General features: G+C 37.1%; 1 protein-coding gene and 1 long non-coding RNA gene across 2 annotated transcripts in view; one reads left to right on the top strand and one right to left on the bottom strand.

Annotated features, from left to right (window-relative positions):
* Positions 1-27,724, bottom strand: part of LOC311083714 — a 176,974-nt gene that overhangs the window by 124,593 nt on the left and 24,657 nt on the right. The gene's annotated exons all lie outside the window — the stretch shown is intronic.
* LOC311083677 (protein NLRC3-like) overlaps positions 1-27,724 on the top strand; it is a 51,171-nt gene that overhangs the window by 18,292 nt on the left and 5,155 nt on the right. Inside the window, exons 3-6 of the mRNA XM_084115408.1 lie at positions 11,864-11,953; positions 15,036-16,970; positions 20,550-20,723; positions 26,032-26,193. Coding sequence (XP_083971534.1) covers positions 11,864-11,953; positions 15,036-16,970; positions 20,550-20,723; positions 26,032-26,193 — 2,361 coding nt within the window. The remainder of the gene's footprint in view (positions 1-11,863; positions 11,954-15,035; positions 16,971-20,549; positions 20,724-26,031; positions 26,194-27,724) is intronic.

The raw sequence follows: 27,724 nt of genomic DNA, 5'->3' as shown, positions 1-27,724 counted from the left end.
CCTTCACTCGCTAACTTCCCTCTGCTCGTTCACTCGGATGTACGTCATTGCTTACGTTGCACGAGTGGCGACTACTGGCGGAAACTGCAGTGGGCTGAACTGGAACGTCCTAAGCCCTTGATCACTTGGAATCAGCTATAGAGTTGATTTATCATTTACATTTTTTTCCTTTAAGAATTTGTTTAATGCAGAATCCAAATGTTTATATGTGTGTAGGTTGTTTTAAATAAAAAAAAAAAATAATTAATATATCATAGAGTTGTCTGTTGTGGTGGTGATTAGACGAGATCTGTGGTGACGTGATTGTGGGACAAAGGTGCCTGAAGTGCACATATGAAGTAGACTCGCTCCCTCGGTCAAAATCGAGGGAACGAGGGTCTGTCCATATAAACTTCCCTCGTCCACTTCACGAAGTGGAACGCACTTCAAAATGGCGGCAGGGATTCCCCCAAGGGGAAGTGCTTAGGGAAGTTTGCAAGTGCATGTCTAAAAGTTGACTGGAACGCAGCAATAGACTCTTAAGCATTTCAATTCAATAGGTTGGTTTCGCGTGACGTCAAGCTGCTGCATCGCGAGAGCGCGAAATTCAGATGGAGGGCAGGAAGTGAAATAGCTGAGGATCTGCCGTCTGAAAAATGCCAATGTTTTGTGTTGTTTACGGCTGCTCCAATCGTTCTAATCGAGAAAAGGGAAAGGGTTTTTATAGAGTAAGGAAGATTGTCACTCATACAGCTGAGAAATGTAAAAAGCTCACAGAACAATGCCGTAAAAAGTGGATTTTTAACGTAAGTTACGTCTGCGGTCGGGAGGAGGAGAGTCTGTTAATGCCCATGTCTGCAGCGACCACTTCGTCGGAGGTATGTTAGCTAGCCAACGTGTTTTTTGTGTCTGTGTTTATATAGCATTAGGTTGTCGTTAAATGCTCATTTACTTAGGTCTCGTTTACACTCACTGTCAGTGAAATGTCACCCAATTCCGATTTTTTGCTCATGTGATAGGTCCGATGTGTTCTATGACAGTGTAAACAGGAAAAAAAACGCATGCATTCGGATATTTCGAGATCGGTTTCAGGCCTCATTCATATGTGGAAATAAATCGGATATGTGCCAATGCGACTGTCAGGCGGATCGGATTTTCTGAGGCATTAGGCAAGGTCTTCTAGGTTAAAGGCAATATTTAAACACAATATGCTCCCACCAGTCCTGAGATCTCTCTCACACACAATAACTGAAGCATACAGTATGTGCAATGATGGCACTAGGGCTGTGCGATATATATCGTGAGATTGTTATACGCATCTCGTCAGTAAAGCCGGTTCCTTGATTAGTAGTAAATCGCCATCACCTGCTTTCAGATGGAGCGGCATTTACTACAAAGAGCCGTAGTTAAAGGTGAACTAAGTAACTTTTTTACCTTAACCGAACAGCTTTGGAGTCATTGTAATGGTTATATTACTGATTTCGGGTTGAATGGTGGTTGTCTCGCACCCCCCTGGTGCCTGTGAGCCGCAAAACCACCCTTGCAACTTTGGGCCGGCGGGCCGCCGGCCTCAGTGTTAGGAAGTATCGTGTGATATCAGGTCTCGCGAGGTAACGAATTGCTTTACGGCACTGCACGCGTACACGCCCCCATCCATCCAGTATCCGGCTAGCAGAACAAGTTAACGCTATTGAGTTCTTCAAGTTTTCGTAATGGCTGAACATGTAAAAAAGAAGCAGAAAGCTAGGAAATCTTTGTCAGAGGACCAAAGAAAGAGGAAACGGGAGACTGACCGAGCGTGAAGTCTGACTAGAGTTAATATTGGACCGGCTTTTTCAGAATGGAGAGAACTGAAAGAAACCGAAGCCGGCAAAACCGATGCTTACCTGCCCTTCTTGCTGTTGCACTTGTATCTTTAGAATAAACTGTGTTTAATGTTTGTATTTCTTGTAATTGTGACCTCAGGATGTTTGCTATTGTCTGTTTAGGTTTTTATTATGGTCGCTGTCTGTTACGGGCTTACTAGTACGCTAGATACTGTAACTTAGATGTTAGCATTTTCATTAGTAAACAACGTGTTTGTTTTCTGTAGTGTTTTGTCCGTTCCTCTATCAGGTTTTATTTGTGTTACTGAGATCGCCTATAAATCGATATGAAATTCTTCAAATTATGCTTTAGTTTAGCTTGCCGTCTGCCTCAGAATTAGTAACGTTATGTTGCATGTTCACAGATCTATGTTAGGATGCTAGCTAGCAATACAACTTATGAAATTTCAAACCAAACGTTTTGAACGAATAAATTATAGCCTTATACCATAGTACACGTATTCTTGCAAAATAAATAAACAAACTAGGCTACGTGTTTGACTTTGTTTGGTCAATCGTTATGATGGACAACTCGGATCACCGTCAAAATGATAAAATAATGTGTAACATTTATTTTGATAATGCATAACCTAAGTAGCTATAGCTATAGTCTAAACTAAAAATAAATAAATAGCGGAGATATTTCTTATAGTATTGTTTTTGCCATAATGTTACTGATTACGTTTGGCAACACTGTAAAAATATACACTATCTCCACTATACAAATATACACTATCTCAACATTTATATGATATTCTTGTGAGAATCATACATACTTCAGTTGACATGGCTCCGTTTGTTCGCCGGCTTCTCTGAAAACAAATGCACATGGCCTGAGCGAGATGGGAGGGGGGATAGTTCATAGATATATATAGAGGCTAGATGTCTCGTGCGCGCTGCTGGCCAATGGAGGTCGACGTCCGCACGTGGCGGACATCTTGCGACAGTGTGCTCGCTCACTTGTTTAATGGTGCATATACTTTTAAATAACCATAACTTGCTCAATTTTCTACCGATTTTCAAACGGTTTGGTTTGTTATAAACGTCAGAGATCTAGTTATGACACTGCATACATACAGTGCATACATATGAATAATTATAACATACATGTTCAAGCATTCGGAATTATAGCCACGTTAATAACGTTTGTAAGAAACCAAACCGTTTGTAAATCCGTCAAGATTTCAGCGAGATAAGAGGATTTGTGTGCATGCTGATCATTCACCTTAATGCACAGCTTCACTGTCACAAGATGGCCGAACGGTGATGCCGGAAGTGACTGCGCCATAAGACATCTAGCGTTTATATATGATATCTATGGGATAGTTGACAACGAGTTTACGACAGTTTTCTCAAAAATATATATACTCCGAAACTGTAGGGGGGGCTCGAGAGAGAAACCTGCGAGAAAACAGCCAGTCTTACTGAGCGCTGCTTTAACTGACAAGCTGAGCCATATCGCATTAATATCGCGGACGTATCGCCAGCGATAATTAATGCGATATGGCTCAGCTTGTCAGTTAACTACGGTTCTTTGTACACAGCAAAAACTCCAGTGTTAAATTAACACTCCTGGGAGTGTATATGAGTCCACACTCAAGAGTGTTGAAGTTAATGATATAATTAAGTGATTCATTTAGTGATGATTGAACGTTATTGAAGACACCTGATGTTAACAAGCAGAATAACTGAAGGAGAAAATCTCAAATTGTAAGTTACCGTTATGACGATCAATGGTTGCTTTAGTTGGACTCTTGACCATTATATTATTAACTTTAGATTTTGTTTGTCTGTTGTTTCTGAATTATAATCACCAGTTGAACAAAGAAAAAAAGTGATCTGATGGTGTTGGTTATATTATGACAATCATCATTTGAACTTGATCACTGAACTCATTAAGATCCTTTTTTCTGACTTCGATTTATGTTGTTGGTTACAGCATAACTGTGAATCTGCATAAATGCCCAGAATTTTTGATATAATATAAAGGATTTCTTAAAAGTTGTTTTAAAAAAAAAATCATTCTTTTAGGCACACACAGATGTCAAGATTCAGTCTATGCATCTCAACAATGGTGACGAGCAGAATATTCAATTAGGAAAAGTAAATTACATAGACAATTCAGATCATAATTTATTCATACCGCAATGCATGATGGGAGCCATTAATGAGTTGTGATTGGTGGCAGCCACTGCAACATGCTTTATTATTGTCACCATTGTTGAGATTCACAGGCTGATTATTGATGTCTGTGTTTTAAATGAATTTATCTGAATGTCTTTTGATCAGAACAATGTTTATTAAATTTTTAGATTTATAAGTAAAGTACTGATAATCATAGGCTGAAGAATCACTAAACTGCTGCTAACAAGTTAAACCAAACTACCTCAATAAGTTTCATTTTTCAGATCACAGCATGATTATGTCAAAACATAACCAACACTATAAGATAACATTTTACTTTGTTCATTTAAAGGGGCTATATGCTTTTTTCTGAAATTTAAACTCGCGACTGACACCTGTGGCCAAAAAACGGAACTGCTCTTCCTTTCTGCTCGCTCTCGTACGTGCACACTTCACAAGTCATCCGCTGCAAAGAAGTCTACATTATGTTTACAGAGGTAAGAACAGTCAAATACATATATTGTTTGAGAAACTAAGTTTGTTTGCTGACTAGCGGTGGTGGCAGAGTGATCTGAAACGTTTAACATGAACGCGCTTGACGTCACATCCGCAGACAGCGCGCGAAAAATCCGACCCGACAGAAAATAGGAATAATAGGATACAGGCTTATAGGTGCACCCGCTGTGAGCTGACAAGGTGTCAGTATGCTCATCAGGAGATGTTTGAGTCATACATGGTCAAATAAAAAGGCTATTGTTGCGTTTATTTTGGGGAAAAAGTTGCATATAGGCCCTTTAACTGTTATAAATCAATAACAGCAGACAAACAACAGTAAATATTAAAGTAAACAGATAATGGTCTAGAGCCCAACTAAAGCAAACACCCATCACCTTAACGGTAACTTACAATCTGTGATTTTCTTCTTCAGTGATTCTGCTTGTTAACATCAGGTGTCTTCAATAATGCTCAATCATCACTAAATTAATCACTTAATTATCTCCTCAGCCCTAAATGCCGCTTCATCTGAAAGCAGGTGATGGTGATTTACTACTAATCAAGGAACCGGCTTTACTGACGAGATGCGCATAACAATCTCACGATATATATCGCACAGCCCTAGATGGCACTTTTCGTCCTCTTCCGCCTCATAATCATGGTGATGTTTGGCGAACTTCGCATACATCGCAGAGCTAGGATCAAGCATATTTCACGTTCGTCCATCTGTGCAAGATAATTTAACCCTTTAAGCATGCGCGATGTTTCAGATTGTATGGCAAGTGTAAACACATGAATCGGATATGGGTCAGAGTTGAAAGTAGGGCTGGGCGATTTAAATCGCGATATTGTTATGCGTTAATTTAACACAGGAGTGTTTGCTGTGTACAAAGAGCCGTAGTTAACTGACAAGCTGAGCCATATCGCATTAAATATCGCTGGCGATACGTCCGCGATATTAATGCGATATGGCTCAGCTTGTCAGTTAACTACGGCTCTTTGTAGTAAATGCCGCTACATCTGAAAGCAGGTGATGGCGATTTACTACTAATCAAGGAACCGGCTTTACTGATGAGATGCGCATAACAATATCGCGATTTAAATCGCCCAGCCCTAGTTGAAAGTATGTGTAAACGGACTGTCAAAAAAATCAGATAAAGGTACAATACGGACACTCCGCAACGGTTTCCTCCGACGTGTTCTCTGTGTTTACTTCCTGCCCTCCATCTGAAATCGCCCCGCCTTCGCGCGTCATCATAATCACGTGACTGAAACCCACCTATTCAATAAATTGTATTAATCCCCAGAGTTGTAAATGTACATGTCACAGCAGCACATACCACACAGTAATAATAATAAATAAAAAACATTCACAACAATAACCATTATTTTCCAGTATCAGTTCAGCAAGGCATTATGATTATATTATATACATTATGTCTTAACAATTGAATTCGAATTTGACCCTTCTTAGACTTGTATCGTATTATCAGAACAATCAAGCTTGTTATTCAAAGAATGTAAATCAAAGAATGTAATTCTGACGATGTTATCCATAGTCTCTAAATGACTTAGTGATTTGTGTAAGAAATAAATAATTGCATCATCTACCCCAACACCAGTTTTATAGGCAAACTGTAGTTTATCCTCAGCAGCATTCATTACCTGCTTAATATAGTTTAATACTAATCTCTCAAAGACCTTCATCAACTGCGCTGTTAAAGCAATTGGTCTGTAGTGTGAGAACTCCGAGGGGTTTGTTATCTTAGGCACTGGTACCCACATAGCAACATTGTGTCGGCCCAGATCCGGCCCACATCTGGCACACGTGGAAAGATGATCTGGCCCACATGCAGCGTGGATCTACGGCACTTGAGTGGGCCACTCCTGTTTGCCAGATCTGGGCCACAAGCAGGCCATAGCAATGCCACATGTCAGCCAAGAGCAAAGAAATAAACCAGAACGGGACCTTATCTGAGCCACAAAGTCTGTGTATATTAAATATGAAGTCATCTCAGCCTTAATAAGCCTGTTAACAAGCAGAATCACTGAAGGAAAGAAGAGAACAGAAAAAAGAGACAAGCAGAAACACAAGAACTACAACTGACTCCAGCCACAGCCTTAGATGAAATCAACTGAAGAGAAAAGAAGACATTAAATCTGTGAAGATCTCAGCAGAGGAGGATTAAACAACTCCACAAACAGCATTACCAGCTTCACTTATTACTAACCAGACTGACTTTATTTCTGTCAGACGTCTACAGAAGTTTTTATTGAGAATTAACAGAGGTTTAACTCTAATGTGTTTCATTTGAAGTCACCATAACAGTGATGAGTGCTTCCATTAGTTGGGCTCTTAACTCTTATTATATCTTTTGTCTTCTTTGGCCGCTGTGATAGTGTGTTTGTCAAACACATTTGCAGCACCAAAGAAAGCTAAAGTGAAATGAGATCAGGTGATGATGGTTACCTGTTGATGGTTTTATTATCATCATGAAATAACCTGTTTCACTGATGTCTTTGAAATCTAAAAATTATTTTGTTCAACTAATATATTCACATTACATACATCTGCATGCATAACATCTGCAGCGTGAGGTCCAGCAATATTATTACAATCAGTTAGCAGACTTTAACAAACATGAGCATGAAACATTACTGTTCGATGACAAACACAGACATCAATAATCAACGTATGAATCTCAACAATGGTGACAATCAAAAGTACCTTGCTGCAATGCATGCTGGGTACCATCATAGTACAAAACTCCCAGCATGCATTGCAACATGAATAAATTATGCAGCTGAATTGTCCTATAATTTTGTTTGATTCTAAATATTTGCTTTTATTTTTTTGCTGTTGTTTTTGTTGTGACATTTAGTAGCTTTTCAGTGATGTTCTGAATTATTCTGTTTATTTAAAAAAAATATATATTGTCACCATTGTTGAGATTCATGTGCTGATTTCTCATATCTCTGTGTGTCACTATTGCTTAATTTTTCGTGCTCATGTTTGTTAAAATCTTCTAACTGATTGTTATAATATTGCTGAATCTCACGCTGCAGTAACACAGGGTTTGTGATGTGAATATATTAATGGAACAAAACAAATAGATTCCAAAGACATCAGTGGAACAGGTTATTTCATGATGATTATAAAACCATCAACAGGTAACCATCATCACCTGATCTCATTTCACTTTAGCTTTCTTTGGTGCTGCAAATGTGTTTGACAAACACACTGTCAAAGCAGCCAAAGAAAACAAAAGATATAATAAGAGTTAAGAGCCCAACTAATGGAAGCACTCATCACTGTTATGGTGACTTCAAATGAAACACAGTAGAGTTAAACCTCTGTTAATTCTCAATAAAAACTTCTGTAGACGTCTGACAGAAATAAAGTCAGTCTGGTTAGTAATAAGTGAAGCTGGTAATGCTGTTTGTGGAGTTGTTTAATCCTCCTCTGCTGAGATCTTCACAGATTTAATGTCTTCTTTTCTCTTCAGTTGATTTCCTCTAAGGCTGTGTCTGAAGTCAGTTGTAGTTCTTGTGTTTCTGCTTGTCTCTTTTTTCTGTTCTCTTCTTTCTTTCAGTGATTCTTTTTGTTAACTTATTAAGGCTGAGATGACTTCATATTTAATATACACAGATTTTGTGTCTCAGATAAGGTCCTGTTCTGGTTTATTTCTTTGCTCTTGGCTGACATGTGGCATTGCTATGGCCTGCTTGTGGCCCAGATCTGGCAAACAGGAGTGGCCCACTCAAGTGCCGTAGATCCACGCTGCATGTGGGCCAGATCATCTTTCCACGTGTGCCAGATGTGGGCCGGATCTGGGCCGACACAATGTTGCTATGTGGGTACTATACATGATGTCTTCCATAAAACAGCTTCCATCATTTCTTTTGCCTTTTTAAATCCAAACAGAGACTCTTTTTTTGGCCTGACAGTGAATGCTTTTATTGAACATTGATGGGTCAATGCATTTTGTGGGAAAATAAATCATTAAAGGAACCGTATGTAAGAAATGTATTTCAATTAATCATAAAATGGCCCTGATATGTCACTAGACATTAAGAAATCATGTTCATTTCAAATACTTATATCACTGACAACAGTAGTCCGGCCAGGATATTGTCATTTAAAAGTGAAGTTGCAGCCCTTAACTGATGTTGATGTTGTCATGTTGTGTTTTGGCCTGATGCTCCACCCTCCACCTATCTACCAATCACGAAGTCAGTAGTGTTTCGGCATCCGGGTTGCCAGCTCTGCTCTAGTTACCACAGCTGCAGCTACAAACGTGTTGGATAAAAAATGCCTGCCTATCTGGCAACCTCGAGTCAGGGGGAGGGGGAGGGGATACACTGCTCTACAGTAATTTGAAAGTGATTGCAGTACCAGTTTTGGCCACATACGGTTCCTTTAAAGTGGTTTATTTTGATTAAAAATCTTATAAATGTAAAAGGGGCCTTTACCTCAGACTCGTGATAAAAGACTCACCAGGACTTCAGGAAAGTTTGTACTATTTTCTGTTTATTTTGATAAAGAAATTAAATTCATTTTTGTTTTATAAATAAACTGTCATTAAAATACATTTCATTTTAAAAACACTTATATTTAAAAATATTTTTAAAACCTAAAGATTCTGAAAGCTTTGAAGGAGATCCCATAAAAAATATTTTTGGCTTTACAGTAGTAACAATAATTGTGATAATTTATATATATAAATATTGGGGAACCATATGGTCACTGTCACTTTATAAATGTATTATTAAACATCTGAATCTAACCATGTCATGTCAACAAATGGAAAAGTCAGCCAGCTATGAATTATAATGTTAATTATTGTGCCTTTTGCCCCAACAGTAGGGCCAAACTTTACATATTATTCAGAAAAACTGTTGATTTAATTATCTTGAACAAAACTGAAAATCATTAACAAGACCTTTAACTCAAAATATATTAAATAATTTTAGTGATTCTCAATGGCTAATTAAAGCTGTTGTCCGTGATAACGCCAAGAATCAACCAAATTTCCATGTGAAACGTGGATGTTTAGGAAAGTTTTTGTGTCATCTAGTGGTTTAAAGGATAATAAAATCAAATGCAGCTTTTAGCCCGGTGGCCTTTAGCCCTCACTGTTAGACCTTACCGGGTTTTTTTACAGTAAAATACTGGCAACACTGTTGCCAGTAAAATACTGTTAATTGTACAGTTCTTTACTGTAATCTAGTTTGTTTCTGTAAAAATGCACTAAATTATAGTTAACTAATTACACTTGCAGAAACCGACTGCCTTAAATTGACCAACTGTCATTTAAATGTATTAACTAAAATTTATAATGCATTAATAATGTGAGCAAAGTATTACTGTGAACTTCTTTCATTTGAGACCACTAAAAATCTATTGTACATAAAAAGATTTCCACTGGATCAGCAACTACACAGTCACCGCCTGTTAAATAAAGCAACATGCAGCAAATCATCAATGTTTGTAGATCTTCTCCTGGACTGAAGCACAGGCTCTACTCTTCTGCACAACGGTGACCCAAAAAACAAGATTTTACAGTAAACTACTGGCAACAGTGTTGCCAGTATAAACCTGTTTTATAACTTACAGTTTATTACTGTTAAAATACATTTTGTGGGTGTGTCTTTTTATCTTACACAGTTAACCCTTTCAACCCCTCAGGGAAATCCACACTACGAGTAAAAAGTAACATTGACGCAGTGAGATAATTAAGGGAATATGTAAGTGATTGTAAGCAGAATCACTGAAGAAAAGAGAAACACAAGAACAGAAAATAGAGAAACACAATAACTACGACTGACTTCCAGCCATTACACATTATTACACTTATTATTAACCAGTATGACTTTATTTCTGTCATACAGAAGTTGTTATTGAGATGTTTAATTGAAAATGTTTGGTTTGAAGTTACCGTTATAGAGATCAGTGCTTGCTTTAGTTGGGTTGCTGATGCTAAAACATTAGTTTTTCTTTTGCTGCTTGAGCTGTGTTTTTGCAAGTCACACTTGTGCACACACACAGTTTATGAATGATTGCAGTTATAATGATTATGATGACAAAATCATCATATTGCTTGTTCATTCACTAAGGAGTTCACTCACTTATTCAGAGTTTAATCCTCAATCAAAAGCGTTACATTACCACCACTGTGAAAACGCAGCAATAAGATACAATGACTCTTTTTTTTTTTTTAACACATGATGCATAACCAGAGAAATAGAGCTACGCTGTGTTTTAGAAACACCGAGATATCACAATTTAGCACATGAATCTCAACAATGGTGGCAATATTTCTTTTCCAGCAGTGCATGCTGGGAGTTTTATATTATCCTGGAACCCAGCATGCATTGCGACATGAAACTTTTCACCATTGTTGAGATTCATGTGCTGATTGTTGATATCTGTGTGGGTCTCAGTCAAGCAGGAGTAAAATAAAATTGAATGCACTATATGATTACAATATTCTTCAGAAGACCTGATTACAGAAATATTGATTTCATTTTGTAGATTCACAGATATATGCTAAATATGAGATAACTATAATTTCAATGACTATATACAGGAAAAATCTGAAAATCAGGCATGTCCAGGATGATTGTGACATCATCACAAAAAAATAAAAACACCTGATCATCTTCCTCTTGACTTTTTCTTGCCATAACAAATGTGTTTTATAAACTCACTGTTACAGCAGTCAGAGAGAGATGAATGGTAAGAAGTCCAGGGACAAGAGACCAACTAAAGCAAATACTGATCTCCATCATGGTGACAACAAATTTTATTAATAACTAAATCTCTGTTAATTCTCAACAAGAACTTTTGTACATGTATGAAAGAAATAATGTTAAACTGGTTTGTAAACTGGTTTCACACTCAGTGTGGCTGGAAGTCAGTTGTAGTTCTTGTGTTTCTCTTTTTTCTGTTCTTGTTTCTCTGTCCTTCAGTGATTCTGCTTATCAGGTGTTCATCAGTGTCTCAATTCACTCACTTCTTTTCATTCAAGTGGACTATATTAGTGAACTAATGTAGAGAATAGTGAATGAGGGTATAGGGTGTGATTGGGAAAACAGCCTCTGAGTGTCGACTTTGAGCACTGTTAATTCACAGTATATTCCTGTAGGCTACTTTTATTTTCTACGGTATATTACTGTTTTAATGGAAAATGGTATAATATTGTCAGAATTTTACAGCAAGGGTTAACAGTGCTGTTGTACCCTACTATTAATAAAACATGTTTTCTCTCTAAAATTAATTAGTTTTACTGCTCTATAAATTACAGAAGTATTGACAGGGTTAATTTAATGGAGCAGACAAATAATCTGCATGGAAACTATTTGAAATATTTCTGTTTATTTCTCATTATCAACAACAGGAAAAGAAAGAGAGCAGCTTCTCCAGTATCAAACTGTCTGACCATGAAGGCCACAAAATTCAGTGATGGAGCAGTGACCTTTGACCCTGTGTGAGTATCATCATGTAGGGTGAGAGACACATTAACACAATGCATAAATGTTCAGAAAATGTTACATTTCATATGGCTAAACTTCTGTAACAAGTATAACAAATAACAAGTGGAAGTCAAGATGCAAAGAAAGGAATTGTTAAATAGTGTTTTCTTATGCTTCTGTCTGTTATTTCTCTGTTAGACCTCCATTTACACAGGAATGAGTTTTGTTACATGTGTTGCATCAGTGTTACAATGTGACAATTATCCTTTAAATAAGTGATGCACCGAAATTATTAATTTTGATAAAAACTGAAACAAGAAAAGTCTGATTAGGAATAAATAAAATTAGTGGTTCCCAAACTGGTTGACATGACAAATTGCTGGAGGTGCAAGGATACACTGATCGATCTGCCATAAATCAGCCAATAATAACTTCACTGTTAGACCTTACCGGGTTTTTTTACAGTAAAATACTGGCAACACTGTTGCCAGTAAAATACTGTTAATTGTACAGTTCTTTACTGTAATCTAGTTTGTTTCTGTAAAAATGCACTAAATTATAGTTAACTAATTACACTTGCAGAAACCGACTGCCTTAAATTGACCAACTGTCATTTAAATGTATTAACTAAAATTTATAATGCATTAATAATGTGAGCAAAGTATTACTGTGAACTTCTTTCATTTGAGACCACTAAAAAACTATTGCACATAAAAAGATTTCCACTGGATCAGCAACTACACAGTCACCGCCTGTTAAATAAAGCAACATGCAGCATATCATCAATGTTTGTAGATCTTCTCCTGGACTGAAGCACAGGCTCTACTCTTCTGCACAACGGTGACCCAAAAAAATAATTTTACAGTAAACTACTGGCAACAGTGTTGCCAGTATAAACCTGTTTTATAACTTGCAGTTTATTACTGTTAAAATACATTTTGTGGGTGTGTCTTTTTTATCTTACACAGTTAACCCTTTCAACCCCTCAGGGAAATCCACACTACGAGTAAAAAGTAACAATGCAGTGAGATAATTAAGGGAATATGTAAGTGATTGTAAGCAGAATCACTGAAGAAAAGAGAAACACAAGAACAGAAAATAGAGAAACACAATAACTATGACTGACTTCCAGCCATTACACATTATCACACTTATTATTAACCAGTATGACTTTATTTCTGTCATACAGAAGTTGTTATTGAGATGTTTAATTGAAAATGTTTGGTTTGAAGTTACCATTATAGAGATCAGTGCTTGCTTTAGTTGGGATGCTGATGCTAAAACATTAGTTTTTCTTTTGCTGCTTGAGCTGTGTTTTTGCAAGTCACTTGTGCACACACAGTTTATGAATGGCTGCAGTTATAATGATTATGATGACAAAATCAGCATATTGCCTGTTCATTCACTAAGAAATTCATTCTCACTTATTCAGAGTTTAATCCTCAATCAAAAGTGTTACATTACCACCACTGTGAAAACGCAGCAATAAGATACAATGACTCTTTTTTTTTTTAACACATGCACAACCAGAGAAACAGCGCTACACTGTGTTTTAGAAACACCGAGATATCACAATTTAGCACATGAATCTCAACAATGGTGGCAATATTTTTTTATTATTATTATTATTATTCATGCCGCAGTGCATGCTGGGAGTTTTATATTATCCTGGAACCCAGCATGCATTGCGACATGAAACTTTTCACCATTGTTGAGATTCATATGCTGATTGTTGATGTCTGTGTGGGTCTCAGTCAAGCAGGAGTAAAATAAAATTGAATGCACTATATGATTACAATATTCTTTAGAAGACCTGATTACAGAAATATTGATTTCATTTTGTAGATTCACAGATATATGCTAAATATGAAATACCCATAAATTCAAAGAATAAATACAGAAAAGATCAGAGAATCAGACATGTCCAGGATGATTGTGACATCATCACAAAAGCCAAAAACACCTGATCATCTTCCTCTTGGCTCTTTCTTGCTATAACAAAAGTGTTTTATAAACTCACTGTTACAGCAACCAAAGAGAGAGATGAATGGTAAGAAGTCAAGGGACAAGAGACCAACTAAAGCAAATACTGATCTCCATCATGGTGACAACAAATTTTATTAATAACTAAATCTCTGTTAATTCTCAACAAGAACTTTTGTACATGTATGAAAGAAATAATCGTAAACTGGTTTGTAAACTGGTTTCACACTCAGTGTGGCTGGAAGTCAGTTGTAGTTTTTGTGTTTCTCTTTTTTCTGTTCTTGTTTCTCTGTCCTTCAGTGATTCTGCTTATCAGGTGTTCATCAGTGTCTCAATTCACTCTCTTCTTTTCATTCAAGTGGACTATATTAGTGAACTAATGTAGGGAATAGTGAATGAGGGTATAGGGTGTGATTGGGAAAACAGCCTCTGAGTGTCGACTTTGAGCGCTGTTAATTCACAGTATATTCCTGTAGGCTACTTTTATTTTCTACGGTATATTACTGTTTTAATGGAAAATGGTATAATATTGTCAGAATTTTACAGCAAGGGTTAACAGTGTTCCTATGAACCGACTGATTGTCTTTAAACTTGTAATCTTATGTTGATGACACAAATGCATGACTGCTCAAACCAGACAATGAAGCATATATACAGTATATAAAGCATTTATATAAAGCATATATAAAAGAACTTTTAAAAAAATCAGGATCCACATCAGCTGACCAAGATTACAGGAAATCTGTGATGTTCTATTTCTAAAGGAAAGGTGGCAGGTTATTTAGACTTAAAATCTTCAAAAAGTTTTTCAAAAATCTTTAAAATCTTAAAAGGGGAACTTTTATTTGAGAATTTTAGTTATATATTTTTTTCATTATGAAACCGTAGCGGGACAGATTAGACTATGGTGGGCTGCCACAATCTAGTTAATGAATGGGAAACACTGATGGGTTAAAATTATCATTGCTAGAACAGAACCTTGAGAAACTTCATGTGTGATATTAGGATGTCAGTTGGCCATAATAGATGGAAATTTGTCTGTAAGAGCAAACACTTGATTTTCATATTAAACATATTTAATGATTTTCTTTATTTTCACAAATGTGTTTTCAGTGGTGTGAGAGCTGACCAGTTCAGAGATATGTCCTGTCAGACCAGCACATCCTCCTCCTGTCAGAAACACATCAGTCATCATGACACAGAAGCAGCCCTGCAGCTCGACTCTCACCAGCCAGTGCATGATGATCTGCAGAGAGTCAAAGACCAGCACAAAACCAGCATGAAGAACAAGTATGAGAGCGTATTTGAGGGAATCAAACTACAAGAGAATCAGACCCTCCTGAACAGGATTTACACACAGCTGTACATCATAGAGGGAGAGAGTGAAGGAGTGAATGAAGAACATGAGGTGCTACAGATGGAGAAAAGTTACAAAACCCTCCAAGACACTCCAATCAACTGCAATGACATATTTGATCCTTCACCTGAACTAGGATATGAGGAGAAGAGAAGAGAGAAGAAAGACAAAATCAAGACTGTTCTTACTAAAGGCATCGCTGGGATTGGAAAAACCGTCTCTGTGCAGAAGTTCATTCTGGACTGGGCCGAGGGAAAAGCCAATCAGGATGTAGATTTCATGTTTGTGCTTCCATTTAGAGAGCTGAACTTGATTAAAGATCATCAATACAGTCTTCACAGACTTCTGCTGGACTTTCATCCTGAACTTCAAGATCTGGACTCGAAGATTTATGATGAATGTACAGTTGTGTTGATCTTTGATGGTCTGGATGAGAGCAGAATTACATTGTTTTCAGACAGTGAGAAAGTTTCTGATGTGACTGAGTCTTCATCAGTGGGTGTGTTGATGTCAAACCTCATGAAAGGAGATCTGCTTCCCTCTGCTCTCATCTGGATCACCACCAGACCAGCAGCAGCCAATCAGATCCCCTCCAAATACATCAACCGTGTGACAGAAATTCAGGGATTCAATGACCCTCAGAAGGAGGAATATTTCAGGAAGAGAGTCAGTGACGAGGATCAAGCCAGCAGAATCATCTCACACATCAGAAGAGCAAGAAGCCTCCACATCATGTGCCACATACCCGTCTTCTGCTGGATTTCAGCCACTGTGCTTCAAAATATCCTGAAACAAGATCTCAGTGCAGAAATCCCTCAAACTCTGACTGAAATGTACATACACTTCCTCATCATTCAAACTAGTATGAAGAACCAGAAGTATGAAGAGAGAGATCCAGAGAAACTTCTGCAGTCCAACAGAGGAGTGATTGTGAAACTTGCTGAACTGGCTTTCAATCAGTTGATGAAGGGCAATGTGATGTTCTATGAGGAAGACCTGATTGAGAGCGGCATAGACGTCACTGACGCCTCAGTGTATTCTGGGATTTGCACTGAGATCTTTAGGGAGGAATCTGTGATTTATCACAGGAAGGTTTACAGCTTTGTACATCTCAGCTTTCAGGAGTTTTTTGCAGCACTGTATGTCTTTTTCTGTTATTTACACAAAAACAGTGAAGTTCTGAAAACATTCCTTACAGAAAAGTCCAGAACTCAGTCTGGAAATGTTCCTCTTGATGTATTTCTGAAGGAAGCAGTAAATGAAGCCTTGAACAGTAAAAATGGACACCTGGATCTTTTACTTCGATTCCTTCATGGCATCTCACTGGAGTCCAATCAGAGGCTCTTACAGGATGTGCTGATATACACAGAGAACAACCCAGAGAGCATCAAGAAAATAATCCAAAACCTCAAACGAGGTCAAAAATACAATGTCAGTCCTGAAAGATGGATGAATCTGTCACACTGTTTGATTGAGATGAAGGATAATTCTGTTCTTAAAGAAATGCAGGCGTTTTTAAACTCTAAAACAAAAAGAAAAATTCTTTCTCTTGCACAATGCTCAACTTTGGCAAACATGATCCTGATGTCAGAGGAGGTGATGGATGAGATTGACCTTAAAAAGTACAACATTAAATCAAAGGCGGGTCGAAGGAGACTGGTACCTGCTGTGAGGAACTGCAGAAAAGCTTGGTGAGAGTGAAGATCTAATAACACAATTACATGTGAGCAGGGGTTAAAGGGGGCCGGAACGGTCTGGAACTGCATTCCGGCACCTCAGATAAATTAATAAATAAATAGATTAATTAATATCAATGATTGCGCGATGGTAGGCAGTATGCAAACACGCTTCCTGACGTTATGTTCTCAGTCACGGTTCTCCTGTCTGATTTGAGTGCATCTACGCCAGTTCACGCATGCAGACAAAAACAGTAAAGTTAGTTTTAGGTTCGATATTCGCCGGACATGTGTTTGCCCTTCTCACTCCTCTATAGGGTCGGCAGTCTACAATTCAATTCAATTCAATAGCAGGATTAGTTTTAACATTATGTGACCATTGTATATCAACATGAAATATTAATTCAAAATCACCTACGTGCATTATAGCTGCATATTTATACCTGAGAAAGATTTGACACGTTTCCACAGCGCATGATGTCTAAGGAAAAGTCTGCCAAGTACACCAACTGCGGTAAACAGCCTATAATTTGTATTATTTAAAATTACTTTTAACATTTAAAAACAGATGTTTTCAAATTCCAAAGTTTGTAGAAGGTTCCAATTGGCAATATTGACTTAGGCTACAGCTTTCCTGGTAGCCTTGATTAAATTAACTTTTTTAAGATAATGATTCATAAAAACATAAATATCATTTGAGCCTATGTTTACTTTCTTCACTGACACAGATGAAAATTAAAAGACTATCAGTCAAAGTTCAGCTTTAGGAGGGGAAGAAATAGGGCAGGATAAGGAGACTGAGATAAAAAGAAAGATGAAGATGAGGAGAGAGCAGGTATTGACAAATAATCTAATGCCCACTGACAAAAAAGTATTGCTATACCACGATACTCAATGTTTTCCCACGGTGAGTATTTTTTCCCTTAGTTAGGGTTCCCCCACCTGCCAAATCCCACTTTAACCACTACATGTGACACATTGTGATGGATGTTTGATGAATATTATGTTCACAAGCATAAAACATTAATTACTTGCACTAATTGCAGTGTGTTGTTTTCATTCTCAACCAAATTGACTAGTGGTGGAACGGATCACAACATTCACGGTTCACAATTAAAATTAAATAAAAAATTCACGGTTCAGACCATTTGCGGTTTTTGAGCCTCGGATCGGATCATTTTTCGTATCAGCTTTTAATTTATTACTTAAAGCTCACTTGAAGTTATTCGATACCACATCAAAAACTACTAGCCTAACTGATAAAGTGAACAGTTGGTAATAAAATAAGAACAAATGCACAAATTACAAGGAGAGATGAATACTAAATAACAAAGTTACAAAGTCTAACAGTAGTATTCAGGGACAGAAATTAATAATGAAGCCTAATTATAAAATAACACTGTAGAAATTAAATATGGTTTCATCTTTGTTTTCAGCTGTATTTTGTTGTTTTATTAACATTAATGACACAGACAACTGTAGGAATATTAGGTGTGTGCTGTTCCTTTAAGACCGAATGCATGGACTGAAAAAACTGAAAAACAGCTGGTTTCTTTCTAGACTGTTCACTTGTGACATAACCGAATACTTGCCGGGACGGGTATTTAGACGAGTATTTTGACATAATTTTGTGTCCGTTCAAGGGCAAGGAAATGTGTAAGAGGAATCGATTTGGTGTTCGAGCGCTATCTGAAACGCGCCTCTCTCTCTCTCTGCATGCGCGCACTTCGGGTGCTTGTCCTGATTTTCACCTCTTCTTCCACATTTAAAATTGGTTGAATGTAGGGCTGGGCGATTTAAATCGCGATATTGTTATGCGCATCTCGTCAGTAAAGCCGGTTCCTTGATTAGTAGTAAATCGCCATCACCTGCTTTCAGATGGAGCGGCATTTACTACAAAGAGCCGTAGTTAACTGACAAGCTGAGCCAAATCACATCAATATCGCGGACGTATCGCCAGCGATATTTAATGCGATATGGCTCAGCTTGTCAGTTAACTACGGCTCTTTGTACACAGCAAACACTCCTGTGTTAAATTAACACTCCTGGGAGTGTATGAGTCCACACTCAAGAGTGTTTAAGTTAATGAGATAATTAAGTGATTAATTTAGTGATGATTGAACATTATTGAAGACACCTGATGTTAACAAGCAGAATCACTGACGGAGAAAATCTCAAATTGTAAGTTACCATTATGGCGATCATTGGTTGCTTTAGTTGGACTCTTGGCCCTTATATTATTAACTTTAGATTTTGTTTGGCTGTTGTATCTGAATTATAACTGCCAGATTAACAAAGAAAAAAGTGATCTGATGGTGTTGGTTATATTATGACATTCATCATTTGAACTTGATCACTAAACTCATTAAGATCCTTCTTTCTGACTTCGATTTATGTTGTTGGTTACAGCATAACTGTGAATCTGCATAAATGCCCAGAACTTTTGATATAATATAAAGGATTTCTTAAAATTTGTTTTAAAAAAAATCTTTCTTTTAGGCGCACACACAGACGTCAAGATTCAGTCTATGCATCTCAACAATGGTGACGAGCAGAATATTCAATTAGGAAAAGTAAATTACATAGACAATTCAGATCATAATTTATTCATACCGCAATGCATGATGGGAGCCATTAATGAGTTGTGATTGGTGACAGCCACTGCAACATGCTTTATTATTGTCACCATTGTTGAGATTCACAGGCTGATTATTGATGTCTGTGTTTTAAATGAATTTGTCCGAATATCTTTTGATCAGAACAATGTTTATTATATATATTTTTTAAATTATAAGTAAAGTACTTATAATCATAGGCTGAAGAATCACAAAACTGCTGCTAACAAGTTAAACCAAATTATCTCAATAAGTTTCATTTTTCACAGCATGATTATGTCAAAACATAACCAACACTATCAGATCACATTTTACTTTATTCATTTAACTGTTATAAATCAATAACAGCAGACAAACAACAGTAAATATTAAAGTAAACATATAATGGTCAAGAGCCCAACTAAAGCAAACACCCATCACCTTAATGGTAACTTACAATTTGTGATTTTCTCCTTCAGTGATTCTGCTTGTTAACATCAGGTGTCTTCAATAATGCTCAATAGTCACTTAATTAATCACTTAATTATCTCCTCAGCCCTAAATGCCGCTCCATCTGAAAGCAGGTGATGGTGATTTACTACTAATCAAGGAACCGGCTTTACTGACGAGATGCGCACAACAATATCGCGATTTAAATCGCCCAGCCCTAGTTGAATGTGTAAAACACTTTCAAATTATAAACTTTTACCCTATGATGGTAAAATTTAGCAGTTAATCCGCAAATCACATGTGTGCCGAACCATGGGGCCTGGTCCGTAAGGATCATGGATCAACTGCGATCCGTTTCACCCCTAAAATTAACTGTTTCCTTTTACCTCAATTAAGTTTTGTATAAACCAGAATAAACATGATTGTTGATTTTAAATCACATTTATTTTAATTGCTGGATCTTCCTGCTGAACAGACAACCAGCATGATGTTATATGTTGAAGTTGTTCTTGACTCCAGCATGCCTTTTAATCAGTTCTCCTTTTTTCAGTTTGGCAGACTGTAATCTCACAGATCAGGACTGTGAAATTGTTTCTTCAGCTCTTCAATCATCAAACTCCCCCCTGAGAGAGCTGGACCTGAGTAACAATGACCTGCGGGATTCAGGAGTGAAGCTGCTCTGTGCTGGACTGAGGAGTCCAAACTGTCAACTCAACATACTGAGGTACTTGAGGGTCTGTGAAAAATAACCACACAAGGACTTATCGTGGCAAACTTATTATGAAATTATTCTTATTCAAGGATTATTTCTCACTGCATCCCAAAATTAAAGTAAATTAACCCTCTGGGGTCTGGGGGGTTTTCTGGCCCTGGAGGTGTTCTGACATGCTCTGACATTTGTGCTTATTTCTATTACTTGTGACATTTTCGTGGCTAAAGTCTGATTACACTGTATTTAGCACAAACTCTGCTACAATAATATGTCAGCAGCATGTATGTAAAAGTTTGCAGTTTTGAGATAATGACATTTATGCGTGGTTTGTGAAAAAAAAAGAAAAAAAAATGTCACTGAAATAAGGTCATGAAACCCATACTGATTATTCCTTCACAAGACTTTTGGAAATTGTATCACGTAGCCTAGAATATTTGCTCCAAAACTATGCGAAAATCATCCTGACTGCTCATTCAGATAAGACAATATATTGATTAAAATTTTCTAAGACGTGTTTTGTGTAAGAAAGCTTTATGCGAGGAGGTGTGATCACATCATTAATATGTATGGTTTTCACACCTGAGAAAGACAAAGACCCTCCCTAATGGCCCTATTAGGAGCTATCAGGCCCTGTCATTCTGAGCAACCTTGCACAAAGAATGAGGAGATTTAAAAAAGAATGGCTTTTTGATTGTTTGGATTTATTTACAACACAACATAATCCAAAGATACACAACAAATGACAAAAAACACATTATTAAAAACAATGATCCAAAGACAGAGACCTTTGTGCCATTCCTAAAAACATTGTACATACCTTTCATTTCCAAGGTGTTTGATTTTCACTTTACCATGTTCATATACAGAGACTCATGTGAATGTTGAAGTCAGCAGGACTCAGTGGCATCTGGTTCCTGAAAGAAAAAAAAAAAAAAAGAAAAAAAAAAAGAGTGAATATACTGATATCAAGAGGCCTGCACGATTTTGGGAATAAATTTTAGATTTTTCTGGTTAAAATTGCTTTTTAAAATTCACAGAATACACACACACACGCACAAATGTTTCCAACAATATATAATATAATGAACACCAGGTTTGTTGTGCCTTGTAGGCATAGGCTATGCGCAGTGCTGCATAAACTAATAATAACAATAACCTATAGCAGCCTGTAAATCTTTCAAAAGATTTCAGTAACAACTACGCTAGAGAAAAATATATTGATTATCATATGTTACTTCAAATGTTTCCATTCGTTATGATGATATGAAATGAGATAATAGTAAAAAGATAAAGCCTAATGTTTGGTGCGTTTTGCTTTTCAAACGCGATCGCACTGCAAAATATGATACATTCAAACGCACAGCATGCTCTAAAATATGAAAAATTATAGTTACCATATTATACATATCTACGTTTGAGCAGATATCCACAAACACAGTAACAGTAAACACGGGTCTAAATATTATAATATTCACCAACAGTTCAACTGCAATGTGAAGTTTATGCAACAATAACTAACTAATAATTAAAGTCCCTGTAAAGTCAAAATTAAGTATGTGTTCTGAGTTTGTCACACCACAGAAAAATGTGTTATTAGCCACCCAGCCAAATTTGAATGATAAAAAAAGCCGACAAGTACATAAAATAAGCTATCAAAATCTTGAAAAAATGAGCAGTGGTCTCTGCTCTCAAATGCTGGGGGCGTGTCCGCTGGCTGCACTGAAACCACACCTACTCGTGGGAAAGCTGTCGTCGCCACACTCAACTGTCAACGCTACAGCCGGAATAGATGCTCCTAGCAGCTTAGTTTGTTTTACAAAGCCATACATGTTCGAGCCTGCCTACTACCTACTATAATTATAACTTAAGCACAGAAGGCAACTTACACTCATTGGTGGGCACGCACTGCTGATGATGGCACCAGTTGTCGGCGGGACGGGAGGATGAAGGCCGAGGCGGGAGATAGTCGGTTCGGCCACATTCACCAGTAACAGCGGATTATCAGTGAATCCCAGTTGTCTCCGATGAAAAGTTTATTAAACTATCCCGTGTAAAATGATCACTACAGAGGTGGGTTTTGGCGGTGATCCTCAGCTCTCCATCAAAGTGGCTCTTCACAAAATTAATCCAACTCTTGTTAATATGATAGTTTTTTGAAAATTTAAATAAGGACACCGATCTGTTTTGTACGTGATCGCATCCAGGTAATACTCATTTCCTTGACCTAGGCATAGCTAGCTAGCAAACTGTAGGATGTAGTAACTAATAGTACTGACAGTAACTCGCGATTGAGTTGCAAACTGATGTGAATGGGCTCCAGTGCGTCATCAAGTAGGGGCGTGTCCAGGAGCTCAGGGGCTCCAGTGCGTCATCAAGTAGGGGCGTGTCCAGGAGCTCAGGGGCTCCAGTGCGTCATCGAGCCCCCGTTTTAGCCCCGCCCAAAAAATCCGGAACACAGCAACGGTGAAAAACTGTTTAACAGTCTAACTCCACAATTCAGTACTTCACAGTTCACAGTCTTTGTAATATGATTTAGCAATACATTTCTAACATTTATAATGTGTTTAGATTTTTTTTTAGAATTGCCTTTACAGGGACTTTAAGAATTTCTTACCTTACATCTTTCTTGTCTTCAAATCGCGTTCTTCTTCTTCTGAGGTAAATCCAATGTAAGCTCAGACACGTCTTCCAAACTCGACGAATGGCAGAGACTTGTGAAGTTTTTTGGTGCTTTGTTTTTGAGGTAACGAGCGCGTTCGCGTTCCATGTGGAGATTTGCATGTGAATCTCTTTTGCGCGCGTGGGCGTGGTCAAATTAAAAATAATGAGCAAGCGTTTGAGATACTGGACATCTTGTTGGTTTTATACAAATTACTCTTAAACAGAGAATATTTGTTTTCAGTTTGAATCCGATCATTTAAAAGTACACACTTAAATGTTTATAAAGGTATATGGCTCATAAATGTGTGACAAGTATTCGCTGAGTTTTGTTTGAGTTTATAGACATGCTCAAGAAAAAAAAGTTCACTGCGACGGAGAGGCAGAAAGCACACCCTGTTTATTTTTCTTTATTTTACAAAAGCACAATGTTGATTTGATTTGATTTTAAGTTGGCACATACAAAAGTATAAATATCAGAGATTCTTTTTTCATATTTCTTTTTTCTGTATGACCATAAATGACGGCGTAATTTAAGTTTATTGTGCTATTATGTGAAGAAAATCCAGCAAAACGTGCCGGCGCGTTTGCCGACCCCAGAGGGTTAATCTGATCATTCTGATGAAACGTGATGCGTTTGAGTTGATGTGGGTGTTGACTCTGTTTGCATGAATTGCCTCAGATCATTACCATATGAATAGCGTGCGCTGTCTGTAGGCATGTTCACATTTGCAGGAAGCTGACACGAGAGATAGTTACATCTCTCTCTCTTATACAGATTATATAAACAGAGAATATTTGTTTTCATTTTGAATAGGATAATTTAAAAGTAGACACTTACATGTATCTATAAATATATTGCTCATGTCTGTGACAAATTTTCGCTGAGTCCGTTTTTTGTGACGCACTGCAGAAAAAAGTTCACAGAGACGGCAGAAAACATCCTGTTTGTTTTGCTTTGATTGCAAGTGGACACAAATGAAAGTAAACTTTTTACAGTTTCGAATGATGTATTGCTGGATAATAGGCTTGGGCGGTATTCGAATTTTGATACCGTCAAACCTCCTCCCTATTTTACCGGGGTATACGGTATTACCGTGACTAATAAAAAATTATGAAATAATGGGCTCAGACGGCGTCACCAAACTGTTGGCTTGTGCCTACACCGTTCAGAAACTGAATGCCAGATCGGGCAAAAAATAAATAAAAATCAAGCCCAACCCGTGCACGTTGTATCTGAGTCCGGCCGACGCATTAACTGTTATTATGAGCCCGAGCCCACCATTATTCAACATAATATCTGTGTGCGTGCAACAAGCAAGAAGTGCCTTTGTAATCCGGTGACGCGTGTCCATTGATTTTTATTAATAAAACTTTTCTGCAAAGATGGAAGTTGACAATCGCCATCTCTGTAGTGAACGCGCCTATAGAGAGAAATGCACATCATTACACAATCAGAGAGTGGCCTTTTTCTTTTCGTTTTGAATTGTTTCGTTTAAAGAAATTTACGATCGGCATCTCCGTAGTGAACGCTATAGAAAGAAATGCACATCATGGATTACAGAGAGTAGGCTAGTCTATTTATTTTCGTTTTGAATAGTTTCGTTTAATGAAATTGATGATCACATCTCCGTATGAACCGCCTAGAGAAAAATGCACATCATGGATTACTTAGCCTAATCAGTGAGTAGCCTATTTCTTTCATTTTTAATTGTTTCGTTTAAAGAAATTTCAAGCTTTATTTATATATATTTGTCATGTCTGTGAGGCATAGCCTACACTGAGTTTCGGTTAATTTATGAGATTTCAATGCAAGTGACCGCGGCATGCCCATCATGTCATGATTATCCAGGCAATTGGTCGATGAAAAATTTATTAAAATTAAGATAAAATATATACAAAACGAAATTCGTTTTAAAGAGGCCTTTTACGAAATTTATTGAAGTGGTCAAATCGTCTGACTCCCGATGCATCCCATCTATTTGTGCTGTTCACTTTTCATAATCAACAAAGATGGAAAAAATAACATTATAATATTTTAACAAATACGAAAATTAATGCGCTTATTTAATGAACTCGAGAACAAAATGCATCCTGGCAGCAGTGAGTGGGCGGTTGTTTCGGAGATGCGACATTAGGTTAGAGGTGTTTACATCTCTCGTATTTACCGCCTCTCCCTTCTCATTCGGTTGGAACCAGAAATATTGCCAAACTGCAACCACACATAAGCATTTTTTAGACAATAAATAAATTATATATATTATAGGCTATGTAAGTGCCGGTAATGACGGTATTGAAACTGATACCGGTGCTATTTTAAGATCCCGCAGTATCCGATATTACCGTAATACCGCCCAACCCTACTGTATAACCGTATTACCATAAATTACATAAATTTGTCTTTTAATTCGTTTGCTGCTATGTGAAAAAATCCATCAAAAGGCGCCGTATTTCTGTCAACCCTAGAGGGTTAATTCTTTTAGATTTTATCTGTAAAAAATTTATCTGAGTTTTTTATTTTGAAATTATAACTTACAATTAGATCTTTAAGATAATTTGTGGCTGAGTTTTGCACATTTTACAAATCTGTTATTTCATTAAAATCAATCAGAGGCTATCAGTAGATGAAGCACACTAACATGGTCACTTACTGTTGTTATAGATTATCTCAGTGTTTGGTGACAGAGGAAGGTTGTGCTGCTCTGGCATCAGCTCTGAGTTCAAACCCTTCACACCTGAGAGAGCTGGATCTGAGCTACAATCACCCAGGAGAATCAGGACTGAAGCTGCTCTCTGATACTCTCAACCATCTGGACAAATTCAAGTATGTTAAGTAATATAACAATAATCCTGTCTAGTGTGATTGGTTTTGTTTTTTTAAAGGGTTAGTTTACCAAAAAATTTAAATTCTGTCATTATTTTCTCACCCTCATATCGTTCCAAACCTGTAAGACTGAATTGAAGACATTTTTAATAAAATCTGAGATATTTCTGTCCCTCCATTGACAGTGCTACCACTTCAACGCTTCAACAAGTTCATGAAGAGATTGTGAAACTGATCTATTTGAATTTAGTTTAATCCAAATTTTCTGAAGAGACATGATCACATTATATGATGAACAGATTTAATTGACTCTTTTATTAACATATAAAATTCATCAACGCACACATCAGTTATGTTCAACGGAAGCTTAGACATGCTTGCTTGATGTGTGAGAATGTGTGAGAGTTATTCTCATGTTACGCACACTGTTAACCCTTGCTGTAAAAAAGGCCAAATTCTGACAATTTCATACCATTTTCCATTAAAACAGCAATATACCGTAGAAAACAAAAATAGCCTACAGGAACGACACTCAGAGGCTGTTTTCCCAATCACACCCTATACCCTCAATCACTTCCCTACATTATTTCACTAATATAGTCCACTTGACAGAGTGAATAAAAAGAAGTGAGTGAATTCAGACACTGATGAACACCTGATAAGCAGAATCACTGAGGGACAGAGAAACAAGAACAGAAAAAAGAGAAACACAAGAACTACAAATGACTTCCAGCGACAGAGTGTGAAAACAGTTTACAAACCAGTTTACAATTATTTATTTTAGACATGTACAAAAGTTCTTGTTGAGAATTAACAGATATTTAGTTGTTGATGTTTTATTGAATATAATAAAGTTTGTAGTCACCATGATGTAGATCAGTATTTGCTGGACATCTGATTCAATGTTCTCTTTCTGTGTATAAGCTTTGAATTTATGGGTATTTAAGGCCTTGAAGGTATTTAAGACACGGCCTTGATTACTGGTCAATTTTGAGATTTTGGGATATTTGTCTTCAATAACGTCTTCTTTCAGACTTGTGGTGAAAAAAAGTCTGAAATACACATTTAGGTCTTAATTTTATTACACGTTGTCTGTTTGCGTCTGTAGATTTCTCATAAATTCAACAAAAGTTTGCGTTCTTAATCAACATGCTGCTCCGCGATCTCTGCCGGCACCCTGTCATCACAAGCACTGTTAGGAAGCTCTCTCTCTTCTGTACAATCCTGTCAGATCCAAATATGGTCATTTCCTTTTTATCAGCAACCAATCATGAAAGTAAAAGGGCTGAATGCGCAATCTCATTGGCTGATGATAAATCTTTAAAGCCCGTTTTCTCAAAATGATTTTTCTCTTATATTCCAAGTCTGAAATCTCCACTTCTGTAGCACTTCTTTATACACCAAACTTTCCAGTCTTGTACCTAGTTATATTATGAAGACATTTACAGAGGGATTTGTAAATATATTATTCCTAGCCTGATTTATATAACATTTTATTCCAAAAAACATGGCAAAAATCATTTTTTAAGGC

Source organism: Abramis brama (assembly GCF_963993115.1).
Source record: "Abramis brama genome assembly, chromosome: 1".
In the NCBI taxonomy this organism is placed as follows: domain Eukaryota; kingdom Metazoa; phylum Chordata; class Actinopteri; order Cypriniformes; family Leuciscidae; genus Abramis; species Abramis brama.
The sequence above is the reverse complement of the archived record's forward strand: the minus strand, read 5'-3'. Positions and strand labels throughout refer to the sequence as shown.